At 43.5% G+C, this 12,167-nt stretch overlaps 1 protein-coding gene across 3 annotated transcripts; it reads left to right on the top strand.

Moving 5' to 3' along the window:
• On the top strand, positions 1-11,139 carry LOC124131008 (isopentenyl phosphate kinase-like). Of its 3 annotated transcripts, none has more exons than XM_048389790.1 (7): positions 1-38; positions 974-1,156; positions 2,279-2,399; positions 4,799-4,858; positions 8,532-8,693; positions 10,078-10,162; positions 10,726-11,139. In XM_048389790.1, exons 2-7 carry the CDS (start codon positions 993-995, stop codon positions 11,040-11,042), a joined length of 909 nt encoding a protein of 302 aa, XP_048245747.1. In that variant the 5' UTR covers positions 1-38; positions 974-992; the 3' UTR covers positions 11,043-11,139. The 3 variants fall into 3 exon arrangements, with proteins under 3 accessions (XP_048245747.1, XP_048245737.1, XP_048245742.1); XM_048389780.1 differs by having other exon boundaries at positions 8-128; XM_048389785.1 differs by lacking the exon at positions 4,799-4,858 and having other exon boundaries at positions 8-128.
• The last annotated feature ends 1,028 nt before the right edge of the window (positions 11,140-12,167 follow it).

Raw genomic sequence — 12,167 nt, 5'->3', positions numbered from 1 at the left:
TGGGAGAACTTGTTGACGATAAGGTTCTGTTTCTCCAGGTGAAAATATATGCTCCAGTTTGCGAGAGCGGACGACATAGTCGCCTTTATATCAGAACTTGCACTTGTCGCATGCTTTTCAGATAAAAAGTAATGATTCACCATGCATAAATAATATCCGTACGACATTCATGTTTCAATGTTTTCATGGAGCGTCATATTATACCGTAAATACCTTAATGATGCCAACGTTATATATACCGTTTCAAATGTTTATTTCATTCAGAAAACTGGCTCAATCCAACTCATGATGACACTTTAACAGTTCTAGATCGAGAAGCTGTCATATCCCAACTGCCTTGATGGATGCTCATGAAGTCAATCACTGGATTGTCTGGTCCAGATTCAATTTACAGACCGCTTTGACATAGCTGGAATATTGCTAAGTACGGCATCAAACAACTAACAAAGCTGTCAACAAAGGTCTATAACTAGGGGAAGTGACATCATACAAATTCAAGATGGCTGCTTTGGCAGCCATGTTTAAAATCTGAGTTAATCAATTGAAATGTATATTTCATTGTTGTTGAATATTTTCATTTTGCACAATTTCAGTGATCAAGTAGTTTTCAGCTCTGCAGCTTGTCATGCAGTGTTGCATCCCTCATAGGTGGAAACATCTGTTGAATACATTGATACGGCACCTTAATTAAGCAAGCTTGTGGAAATAACAAAAATGATGAAATCCATGACTTGCATCACTTTCTGATGCCCTCCCACATTAAATGACTTATTTCTTGAAACTTTCGACCAGCCTCACTCGCCTACAGTGTTCCATTAGTCTAACAATTATAGGGGAGACCGAGGTGCATTGGGACATCCCCCAAAACTGCTATTTATAGGTGTACAATCACATGATCATTTACACTAAAGGAAATGACATCATACATCCTGGCACTTTTTGTAGCACTACCTTTGCTTTCACTCCATTACAGTTGCGAGGGGTCCCTCATTATGTCTCGCAGAAAAGTGGATCTCATCGTCAAATTTGGTGGGAGCGCAATTACGAACAAGAATCAATTAGAAGTTCTCAAACAAGCTGAACTCGACAAGGCTGCCATATTGATTGAAGAGTGTATCCAGAAGAACATGACCTGTGTAGTTGTGCACGGAGCTGGGTAGGATTCCAGGATTAGGGTTCCTTGTTTGAGGACAGCCTCCGTGGTCTAGTGGTAGAGCGTCCGCCCGGAGAGCGGAAGGTCCGGGGTTCGATCCCCGACCGCGTCATACCAAAAGACATTAAAAGATGGTACTTGTTGTTACCCTGTCTGGTGCTCAGCATTAAGGGGCTAAAACAAGGACTGGTCGGCTCTGAGTCAGTATACTGTGTCTGAGTGGGGTATTCATGTTAAACTGCGGCATGGTATCTCAGTGAGCTAGCACTATAAATCGGCATCAGTCTATCTAGTACAAGCAGCCACACACAAACACACACACACGTGCATGCACGTCGCAATAATCTTGGACGCGACGTTAAACCCCATTTCACCTCACCTCACCTCACTTTGTTTGAGAGTGAAAGTGGCACGGTTGGATCGGGTGGTCAGGCTCCGTGACTTGTCTGCTAGCGTGTCCTCGTACCCCAATGTTGTGAATCGTTCTCACAATATTTATCACTGGATTGTCTGGACTTGATTATTTACAGTCCGCCATCATATTTGTCACACTTGAATCACAACCGTGAAGATTCGGGTTAGAATAGGTCTTCAGCAACCCATGCTTGCCGTAAAGGCGACTATGCTTGTCGTAAGAGGCGACTAACGGGATGGGGTGGTAAGGCTCGCTGACTTGGTTGATGCATGTCATCGTATCCCAATTGCGTGGATCGATGCTCATGATGTCAATCACTGGATTGTCTGGTCCAGACTCAATTATTTACAGACCACCGTCATATAGCTGGAATATTGTTGAGTGCGGCATTAAACAACAAACAAACAAATATTTGTGACAAAATGATGTAACAAGTATATAATAATGTATTGTCAGACTGCTTCAGAGCGGTCCTCAAGGTTTGTAGCGAGTCCTGATTAAAGAAAACATTTTTTATTATGTTTACATTTTATTCAGTTCCTATTTGTAGCACTGGTTCAGAATTATAGCCCTCAAATGCTACTATTCAATAAGACAAACATTATTGGATTTTTATTTGTTTTCGGCACATTTAAGCACAGACTAGCATGAATTTCAAAGGCTGATTGTTCATCCATTCATTCGATGCTCATTTTCCATTCCATCAACAGATCCTTTGGCCACCATCAAGCGAAGCAGCACAGCGTCAACTCCGGCTTCCTTCATCTGGAGGCTGCAGCAGCACATGCTGCAAGAATAGGCTTCTGTCAAACACACACATCAGTTGCTAAGGTAACGCCTTCAAACTTTTTTTCTGGTTCCAATGTAGTCGGACGTATATTTTGGGTTTGATTTCTCACATGGTTAAATCATGTGGTCCAATCTAGGTCTCGTCAAAGATATATTTACAACCTCCACAGAGACCGACATGACCAAGTCTGCAGCAAATGTTAGTTATGATTTCCAAAGAGAAATGTTAATTGTCCCAATTCGGGTTAATACGATGACACCTAATGTGATAGCTTGTGCCCCAAAATATTATAGTCTTGGTTCTTGGGCACCGCCCACGTCATCATTAGGTCTGCAGCACATTCTGTTTTTATTGTCATTCTAAATGTAAAAAAAAACACTTTATGTTTAAAAACAATGCAATCCAATATGCCTCCCCTTATGTGGGCAATAAGAGTGTGTATGCCTGTTTATGTAGGGAGGCCCTTTCCCAGGTTGATGGTACACAACTGTTTATTTGGTTGCATACTAGTTTGAACAACCCAAAAAAGAAAACAAACACTGCCTGCCAACACTATATTTTCAAAGTCATTTCCTGTGAACCATTTCCTTTATTTTTTTTAAGCCTTGGTTGAGGTCACTAATAAGAAGACCAATGAAGAGGATAAGGATTAAATTCTTTTAACATTAAAATACAACACTAAAATACCTCAGAGAGTTATATTTGTATTTTCTAAATTCTAATTTTTAACTAAATAATATGTTTGTCCCTATAAGCCTGACTAAGACAGTTTTTTAAAGCTGGGTGTAGGTGTTGTTGTTGGTGCTCTGTGTCAATATTCCAGCAATATCACGGCGGAGGACACCAGAAATGGGTTTCACACATTGTACCCATCTCGGGAATTGAACCAGGGTCTTCGGCGTGACGAGCGAACGCTTTAATCACTAGGCTACCCGACCGCCCCTCACTGGATATAAGGAAGCAGACAAAATGGGTTTAACTTAAAGCACCACTGAGAGTTATATTTGTATTTTCTAAATTCTAATTTTGAAGACCGCCTCCATGGTATAGTGGTAGAGCGCCCGCCTGGAATGCGGAAGGTCCGGGGTTCGATCCCCGGCAGCTTCATACCAAAAGACGTTTAAAGATGGTACTTCTTGTTACCCTGTCTGGCGCTCGGCATTAAGGGGCTAAAACAAGGACTGGTCGGCTCGGAGTCAGTATACTGTGTCTGAGTGGGATATTCATGTTAAACTGCGGCATGGTATCTCAGTTAGCTAGCACTATAAATCGGCATCAGTCCGGACTAGTACAAGCAGCTACACAAACACTCACACGTATATGCACGTCGCTATATAAGTGCAATAATCTTGGACGCGATGTTAAACCCCATTTCACCACACCTCTAATTTTGAACTAAATAATATATTTGTCCCTATAAGCCTGACTAAGACAGGTAGTTTGGAATCTTGAATGAATCATCCAATGTGCAATGTATTATTCATAAAAAAAAGACATGCATATTTATAAGAGATCTTTTAAAGCTGGGTGTAGGTGTTGTTGTTGGTGCTCTGTGTCAAACTGAAACATTGTGTCGGTCAACTGCCAGATTGATTAACATCACTGAATATACTGACTGAGTTTGGTTTTACGCCGCTTTTAGCAATATTCCAGCAATATCACGGCGGAGGACACCAGAAATGGGCTTCACACATTGTACCCATCTCGGGAATTGAACCAGGGTCTTCGGCGTGATGAGCGAACGCTTTAACCACTAGGCTACCCGACCGCCCCTCACTGGATATAAGGAAGCAGACAAAATGGGTTTAACTTAAAGCAAACTGAATAGGACTGTGAAGTCCCCTTTTATGATTGCTATCAGTCAAGCAAAGAAGAAATTTCCATCAGCACATGTACTCAACAAGGATTTACCTCGTTATTTATTTGGGGGTCCAGGGGAGTCCAGGGGGGTCACGCCAAAAATATTTTACAAATCCTTGTTTTGCCATGCTTCGAAGCACACACTTTAACCTGATCGATACGGGGTCAATATTCAACTATTAGTGATATAAGTGCATTTTCAAAGGTCGTTACTTAAAAATAGGTATGGAATTCCTGAGTGAAACACAACGACTTGTGTAAAAAGATCATGAAACATGTGCCTGTGTAATGTATTCTTGTATTATTTTCTTCATCCCAGTGGATGATGACTTTTATTTGCGTATATTTTTAAAAAAAAATTATGTTTATAGATTTGCAAGATTTCGCATCCAGTAAATCCCTGTACTCAATAGGTTTAAGACACCTTTGCTGCTGCTAGCTAATTTATAAATTCCTTCAGTTTTATGTCACTTCTAAACTACATTTTGTTTTACATTAAGTGTCATTTGCTACCATGTTACCAGTCCAAAATTCCCAGTGAAGCTCGTTTTACAAAACTACTTCTCAACATTTCTTGCAGTTGAATAGTCTTGTGGTCAATAGCCTGATACAACACAATGTTGCAGCAGTTCCCTGCTCGGTGAGTTTATTACCTCAGTACATGGCGCCAGACCAACACAATGTTGCAGCAGTTCCCTGCCTGGTGAGTTTATTACTTCGGTACATGGCGCCAGACCAACACAATGTTGCAGCAGTTCCCTGCTTGGTGAGTTTATTACCTCGGTACATGGCGCCAGACCATCACAATGTTGCAGCAGTTCCCTGCCCGGTGAGTTTATTACTTTGGTATATGGCACCAGAACACAATTTTGCAGTAGTTCCCTGCTCGGTGAGTTTATTACCTCGGTACATGGTGCCAGACCAACACAATGTTGCAGCAGTTCCCTGCTCGGTGAGTTTATTACATCGGTACATGGCTCCAGACCAACACAATGTTGCAGCAGTTCCCTGCCAAGTGAGTTTATTACCTTGGTACATGGCGCCAGACCAACACAATGTTGCAGCAGTTCCCTGCCCAGTGAGTTTATTACATCGGAACATGGCGCCAGACCAACACAATGTTGCAGCAGTTCCCTGCTCGGTGAGTTTATTACCTCGGTACATGGTGCCAGAACACAATGTTGAAGCAGTTCCCTGCCCAGTGAGTTTATTACCTCGGTACATGGCGCCAGACCAACACAATGTTGCAGCAGTTCCCTGCCCAGTGAGTTTATTACCTCGGTACATGGCGCCAGACCAACACAATGTTGCAGCAGTTCCCTGCCCAGTGAGTTTATTACCTCGGTACATGGCGCCAGACCAACACGATGTTGCAGCAGTTCCCTGCCCAGTGAGTTTATTACCTCGGTACATGGCGCCAGACCAACACAATGTTGCAGCAGTTCCCTGCTCGATGAGTTTATTACCTCGGTACATGGCGCCAGACCAACACGATGTTGCAGCAGTTCCCTGCCCAGTGAGTTTATTCCCTTGGTACATGGCGCCAGACCAACACAATGTTGCAGCAGTTCCCTGCCCAGTGAGTTTATTACCTCGGTACATGGCGCCAGACCAACACAATGTTGCAGCAGTTCCCTGCCCAGTGAGTTTATTACCTCGGTACATGGCGCCAGACCAACACGATGTTGCAGCAGTTCCCTGCCCAGTGAGTTTATTACCTCGGTACATGGCGCCAGACCAACACAATGTTGCAGCAGTTCCCTGCTCGATGAGTTTATTACCTCGGTACATGGCGCCAGACCAACACGATGTTGCAGCAGTTCCCTGCCCAGTGAGTTTATTCCCTCGGTACATGGCGCCAGACCAACACAATGTTGCAGCAGTTCCCTGCCCAGTGAGTTTATTCCCTCGGTACATGGCGCCAGACCAACACAATGTTGCAGCAGTTCCCTGCTCGGTGAGTTTATTACCTTGGTACATGGCGCCAGACCAACACAATGTTGCAGCAGTTCCCTGCCCAGTGAGTTTATTCCCTCGGTACATGGCGCCAGACCAACACAATGTTGCAGCAGTTCCCTGCCAAGTGAGTTTATTACCTCGGTACATGGCGCCAGACCAACACAATGTTGCAGCAGTTCCCTGCCCAGTGAGTTTATTCCCTCGGTACATGGCGCCAGACCAACACAATGTTGCAGCAGTTCCCTGCCAAGTGAGTTTATTACCTTGGTACATGGCGCCAGACCAACACAATGTTGCAGCAGTTCCCTGCCCAGTGAGTTTATTCCCTCGGTACATGGCGCCAGACCAACACAATGTTGCAGCAGTTCCCTGCCCAGTGAGTTTATTACCTCGGTACATGGCGCCAGACCAACACAATGTTGCAGCAGTTCCCTGCCCAGTGAGTTTATTCCCTCGGTACATGGCGCCAGACCAACACAATGTTGCAGCAGTTCCCTGCCCAGTGAGTTTATTCCCTCGGTACATGGCGCCAGACCAACACAATGTTGCAGCAGTTCCCTGCCCAGTGAGTTTATTCCCTCGGTACATGGCGCCAGACCAACACAATGTTGCAGCAGTTCCCTGCCCAGTGAGTTTATTACATCGGTTCATGGCCCCAGACCAACACAATGTTGCAGCAGTTCCCTGCTCGGTGAGTTTATTACCTCGGTATATGGCGCCAGACCAACACAATGTTGCAGCAGTTCCCTGCCCAGTGAGTTTATTCCCTCGGTACATGGCGCCAGACCAACACAATGTTGCAGCAGTTCCCTGCCAAGTGAGTTTATTACCTTGGTACATGGCGCCAGACCAACACAATGTTGCAGCAGTTCCCTGCCCAGTGAGTTTATTCCCTCGGTACATGGCGCCAGACCAACACAATGTTGCAGCAGTTCCCTGCCCAGTGAGTTTATTACCTCGGTACATGGCGCCAGACCAACACAATGTTGCAGCAGTTCCCTGCCCAGTGAGTTTATTCCCTCGGTACATGGCGCCAGACCAACACAATGTTGCAGCAGTTCCCTGCCCAGTGAGTTTATTCCCTCGGTACATGGCGCCAGACCAACACAATGTTGCAGCAGTTCCCTGCCCAGTGAGTTTATTACCTCGGTACATGGCGCCAGACCAACACAATGTTGCAGCAGTTCCCTGCCCAGTGAGTTTATTACATCGGTTCATGGCCCCAGACCAACACAATGTTGCAGCAGTTCCCTGCTCGGTGAGTTTATTACCTCGGTATATGGCGCCAGACCAACACAATGTTGCAGCAGTTCCCTGCCCAGTGAGTTTATTACCTCGGTATATGGCGCCAGACCAACACAATGTTGCAGCAGTTCCCTGCCCAGTGAGTTTATTACATCGGTACATGGCGCCAGACCAACACAATGTTGCAGCAGTTCCCTGCCCAGTGAGTTTATTACCTCGGTACATGGCGCCAGACCAACACAATGTTGCTACAGTTCCTGTGGATCTCAATACAATAATTTGCCTCTTATCACAAGCATTTGATGTTGCAACATATTATGAATGCTATTGTATGGCTAATGTGTGGCTAATGTATGGCTAAAGTATGGCTAGTGTATGGCTAGTTTATGGCTAATGTATGGCTAGTGTATGGATAATGTATGGCTAGTGTATGGTTAGTGTATGGCTAATGTATGGCTAATGTGTGGCTAATGTATGGCTAGTGTGTGGCTAATGTATGGCTAGTGTATGGTTAGTGTATGGCTAATGTATGGCTAATGTGTGGCTAATGTATGGCTAGTGTGTGGCTAATGTATGGCTAATGTGTGGCTAATGTATGGCTAATGTATGGCTAGTGTGTGGCTAATGTATGGCTAATGTGTGGCTAATGTATGGCTAATGTATGGCTAATGTATGGCTAGTGTATGGCTAATGTATGGCTAGTGTATGGCTAATGTATGGCTAGTGTATGGCTAATGTATGGCTAATGTGTGGGTAGTGTATGGCTAGTGTATGACTAGTGTATGGCTAATGTGTGGGTAGTGTATGGCTAGTGTATGACTAGTGTATGGCTAATGTGTGGGTAGTGTATGACTAGTGTATGGCTAATGTGTGGGTAATGTATGGCTAGTTTCATGGTTTCTGATTCAAACCTTGACATGGTCACTATTTGGAAAAAAAAGGTTAATTTTGCTTAGGTATGAAAATGTGGGAAAAATTCTTCAGTGATTCAAAAGAAAGAAATGTTTTGTTAATATCCTAATTTTATTCCACATTTGTGAAATTGGGGATCAGCAGAAACTTAATCCATGTAATGAAATCAAACAACTCATGCAAGTGATTGTTTTCAGCCATGCAGTTCATGGGTGACGAGAAATAAGGAGGTGATTTCTTCAGGCCTGGACACACTGAGTCATCTGCTGGACGCAGGGTTCGTTCCGGTGATCCACGGAGACACTGTCCGAGACACCAACATCGGCGGATGCATCCTCAGCGGAGATACCATTATCAAGGTTACCGACACCATTCGTCACGCCCCGCCCCTTTCCTTAACCTGCAAGAAGACTCGTCTCCCTTTTGATGAATGTGTGGAATGAAAATAAATGCTTAAGTTTTCTATTAACCTTTTAATATCCCACAATTACACATTTACAAGCAAAACCAAAACAATTGAAAGCAAAACTCTACACAAAAATTGTAGTATTTCCTTTCCGAAATCAGTCGGAATATGACAGAAGGTTAAACTGTAACAATGATGTCATGCTGACTATGAGCACCGTTAGTCTAACGATATGCTCTAATGTCTGGTGGGGCGGTCGGGTAGCCTAGTGGTTAAAGCGTTGGCTCGTCACGCCGAAGACCCGGGTTCGATTCCCAACATGGGTACAATGTGTGAAGCCCATTTCTGGTGTCCCCCACCGTGATATTGCTGGAATATTGCTTAAAGCGGCATAAAACCGTACTCACTCACTCATTCTAATGTCTGGTCACCACAATGTTTGAAACTAGACATATTTAATTAAGTGAGTGAGTATGGTTTTACGCCGCTTTTGGCAATGTTCCAGCAATATCACGGCGAGGGACACCAGAAATGAACTTCACACACTGTACCCATGTCGGGAATGGAACCCGGGTCTTCGGCGTGACGAACGAACGCTTTAACCACTAGGCTACCCGATATATACCTATATTGTTTAGCACTATCCCTCAATCTAAACAAGGCTCTCACTCTAGAAGCAATACTAAACCCACAAAATAAACTAGAAAACTTCAAGGCCTTAGGCGTATTCTTAATAAAAACGGAACTAATAAAACGCATCTAAAAACACAGTAACCTACCAAATCAAAATCACATAAACAAACAAACATCCACCCTACCCAGCTCCCTTAGTTCTCCTCCCCAACCCTATCGCCATCTATTCCAAATCTCAAAATTCCCAAATTCTATATAAGCAACCCCTAAACCCCCCTCTTGGGTTGCACAGACCACTTTCGCCCCTTTCGGAAACACATTAAATGGCCTGGCCGGGCCCGTGTGCGAAATACGCATCAGTCGGAAAGCGCACGTTAAATCTCCAAAGTAAGTAAATGCCACTTAAAGAAGTCACTGACATGCACACAGCCAAAACCTCATACACATGAATACAGTGTAGATACAAATACTTCCAACTTAATTCATCACAACTTGAAATCCAAGAGAGATCTGTGTGATATAAATGGAGTGGTTACAGTATTTTGCATGTTTTTCTGTTTTTTCTTCTTAAGGACATTTTTGGCCAAATCCTTTAAGCAGAAATATTTGGATTATGCAGGTCAGAGATACAAATTTGAGATGGACTAAGTTTCTGCTGTGTGTATGACCTGTGTTTGACCTTTGTGAGATGTTCCATGTTCCAGACTTTGTGTGAAGAGTTCACCGTCCACCATGTTGTGTTCCTCACTGATGTAGACGGCATCTATGACCGACCTCCAGACCAGACAGGTATGTGTTTTCTACCTTATCTGTACCTTGTACCTTCCTCTGGTAACTACCTGTAAAGGGTAGGGCTGCAACAATACACTGCTCTACAATACAATTCATGATATCTTACTGAGTGAATTGTGCAGTGCTCAAGGATCCACAAAAATGTGAGTGAGTGAGTGAGTGAGTATGGTTTGATGTGTTTTAAGCAATATTCCAGCAATATCACGGCGAGGGACACCAGAAATGGGCTTCACACATTGTACCCTTGTCGGGAATCGAACCCGGGTCTTTGGCGTGACGAGCGAATGCTTTAACCACTAGGCTACCCGACCGCCCCTCAAATACTAGATGATTATAACCTTAATTATCATAACTGTCTTACGAAAGCAGATATTTGTACAAAGAGGTGTTATACAGAAGCTCTTGTATTCAACCTCTTCCACAAGCAGGTGGACAAACTGATAATAACAATGTCACATTTGAATGCACAGACCATCTTTAAGACTGGACAATGGGCTGGGGAAATAGATGACCTTGTCTTCTTTCTTATCATAAAAGGTTTGTCATGTTTGTTATAACAGGAGCTGTTTTACTGCCATGTATTGGGGTAAATAAACATAGACCTCTCGCGATTGGTACATCTTCATCTGACGTCACTGATGGCGTGATACGGACGTGTCCTGAAGAAAGGGATGGACAGACAACAATATCAACATCTGCGTCTCCGTACGACGTTACTGGAGGCGTCCAGCTGAAGATTGAGACTGCACGGGATATTGTTGTGACAACACAGGGGGAAACCAAAGTTCATGTGTGCAAGATTGGTTCGGACTCATCTCACGCGCTGTGTCTGGGGCATGATGGGGCATCATTCACAGGAACAGAAATAGTGCTCTGAAGATGATGATAGTTCACGAACCACAAGTCACCTCCGATGTGAGAATAAGTCTCAATAAATTGTCAACTTGGGGACTTAACATTTGATATTCTGGAGATGCATTGGAAAAAAAAAGTATTTTGCCTCGGGTTTTACAAAAAACATGTTGAAGTAGACACAATTTTAGGGATAACAACTTCTTTTAATACTGTAAAGGCGACGTTTCGGTATAGATCCTTATACTGTTGTCAAGCAAGACTGAAAGACAAAAGGCGAAACGTCACCTTTACAGTATCAAAAGAAGTTATCATCAATAAAATTGTCTTAGCTTTGTCCATCAAGTTCTAAGTAATACCTATAAAAAAAAGACATTGCTGGACATTGTCCTGAAAGAATATTGATATGCAAAAACATTTAGTATTTGTTGCTTTTTGTCTCAAAAACACACCCCTTCCAGGAATATTAAATGGTTGATTCCTTATTCATTTAAACTACCTCTTCTCTGTAACAATACCTATAACTCACATGGACTGGATGTCCCAATACCTTACTGCAAGGTACATTGTCAGTTGTCTGTCCATTTTGACTTCTTGTCCAACAATCAAAACAACTGACAGGCAGGGTACGAACAATGTACCACACGATAGGCTTTGACTTGAACCTCTTTCACGAATCCAGGTGTCACCATTAGAAGAGACAAACATGTGATGTTCCGCCTCAATGATCCAGTGGTTTTCCTCAGGTTTACCTGTGAAGATCCGGGTTAGAAAAGGTCTTTAGCAACCCATGCTTGCCATAAAAGGAACCTCTGCTTGTCGTTAGAGGCGACTAATAGGATCGGGTGGTCAGGGTTGCTGACTTGGTTATGCATGTCATCGTATTCCAATCGATGCTCACGATGTCTGGTTCAGAATCGATTATTTACAGACCGCCGTCCTATAGCTGGAATATTGCAGAGTGCGGCGTTAAACAACAAACAAACTAACAAATAAAAGCTTCACTGATCTTTGTCAACAGGTGTTTAATAATAACTATCTCATATGGCTGCAATATTGCCAATGCGATGTAAAATTTGAACTCACTCATTCACTCTTATCTGTATTGAATGCTGCCGTGTAGTGTCATCATATTCCAATTGCGTGGATC

Source organism: Haliotis rufescens, unplaced genomic scaffold (genome assembly GCF_023055435.1).
Source record: "Haliotis rufescens isolate VD_foot unplaced genomic scaffold, xgHalRufe1.0.p SCAF_10, whole genome shotgun sequence".
Lineage (NCBI taxonomy): Eukaryota > Metazoa > Mollusca > Gastropoda > Lepetellida > Haliotidae > Haliotis > Haliotis rufescens.
Note: the sequence above shows the minus strand (reverse complement) of the source record. Positions and strands in the feature narration are given on the sequence as shown.

Excerpts from the sequence above, each read along its gene's own strand:
- LOC124131008 (XM_048389780.1), top strand. The coding sequence starts at position 49 with ATGCTCCAGTTTGCGAGAGCGGACGACATAGTCGCCTTTATATCAGAA. Across the intron at positions 8,694-10,077 it reads GCGGAGATACCATTATCAAG|ACTTTGTGTGAAGAGTTCAC; the intron begins GTTACCGACACC and ends TCCATGTTCCAG. Across the intron at positions 10,163-10,725 it reads CCGACCTCCAGACCAGACAG|GAGCTGTTTTACTGCCATGT; the intron begins GTATGTGTTTTC and ends TTGTTATAACAG.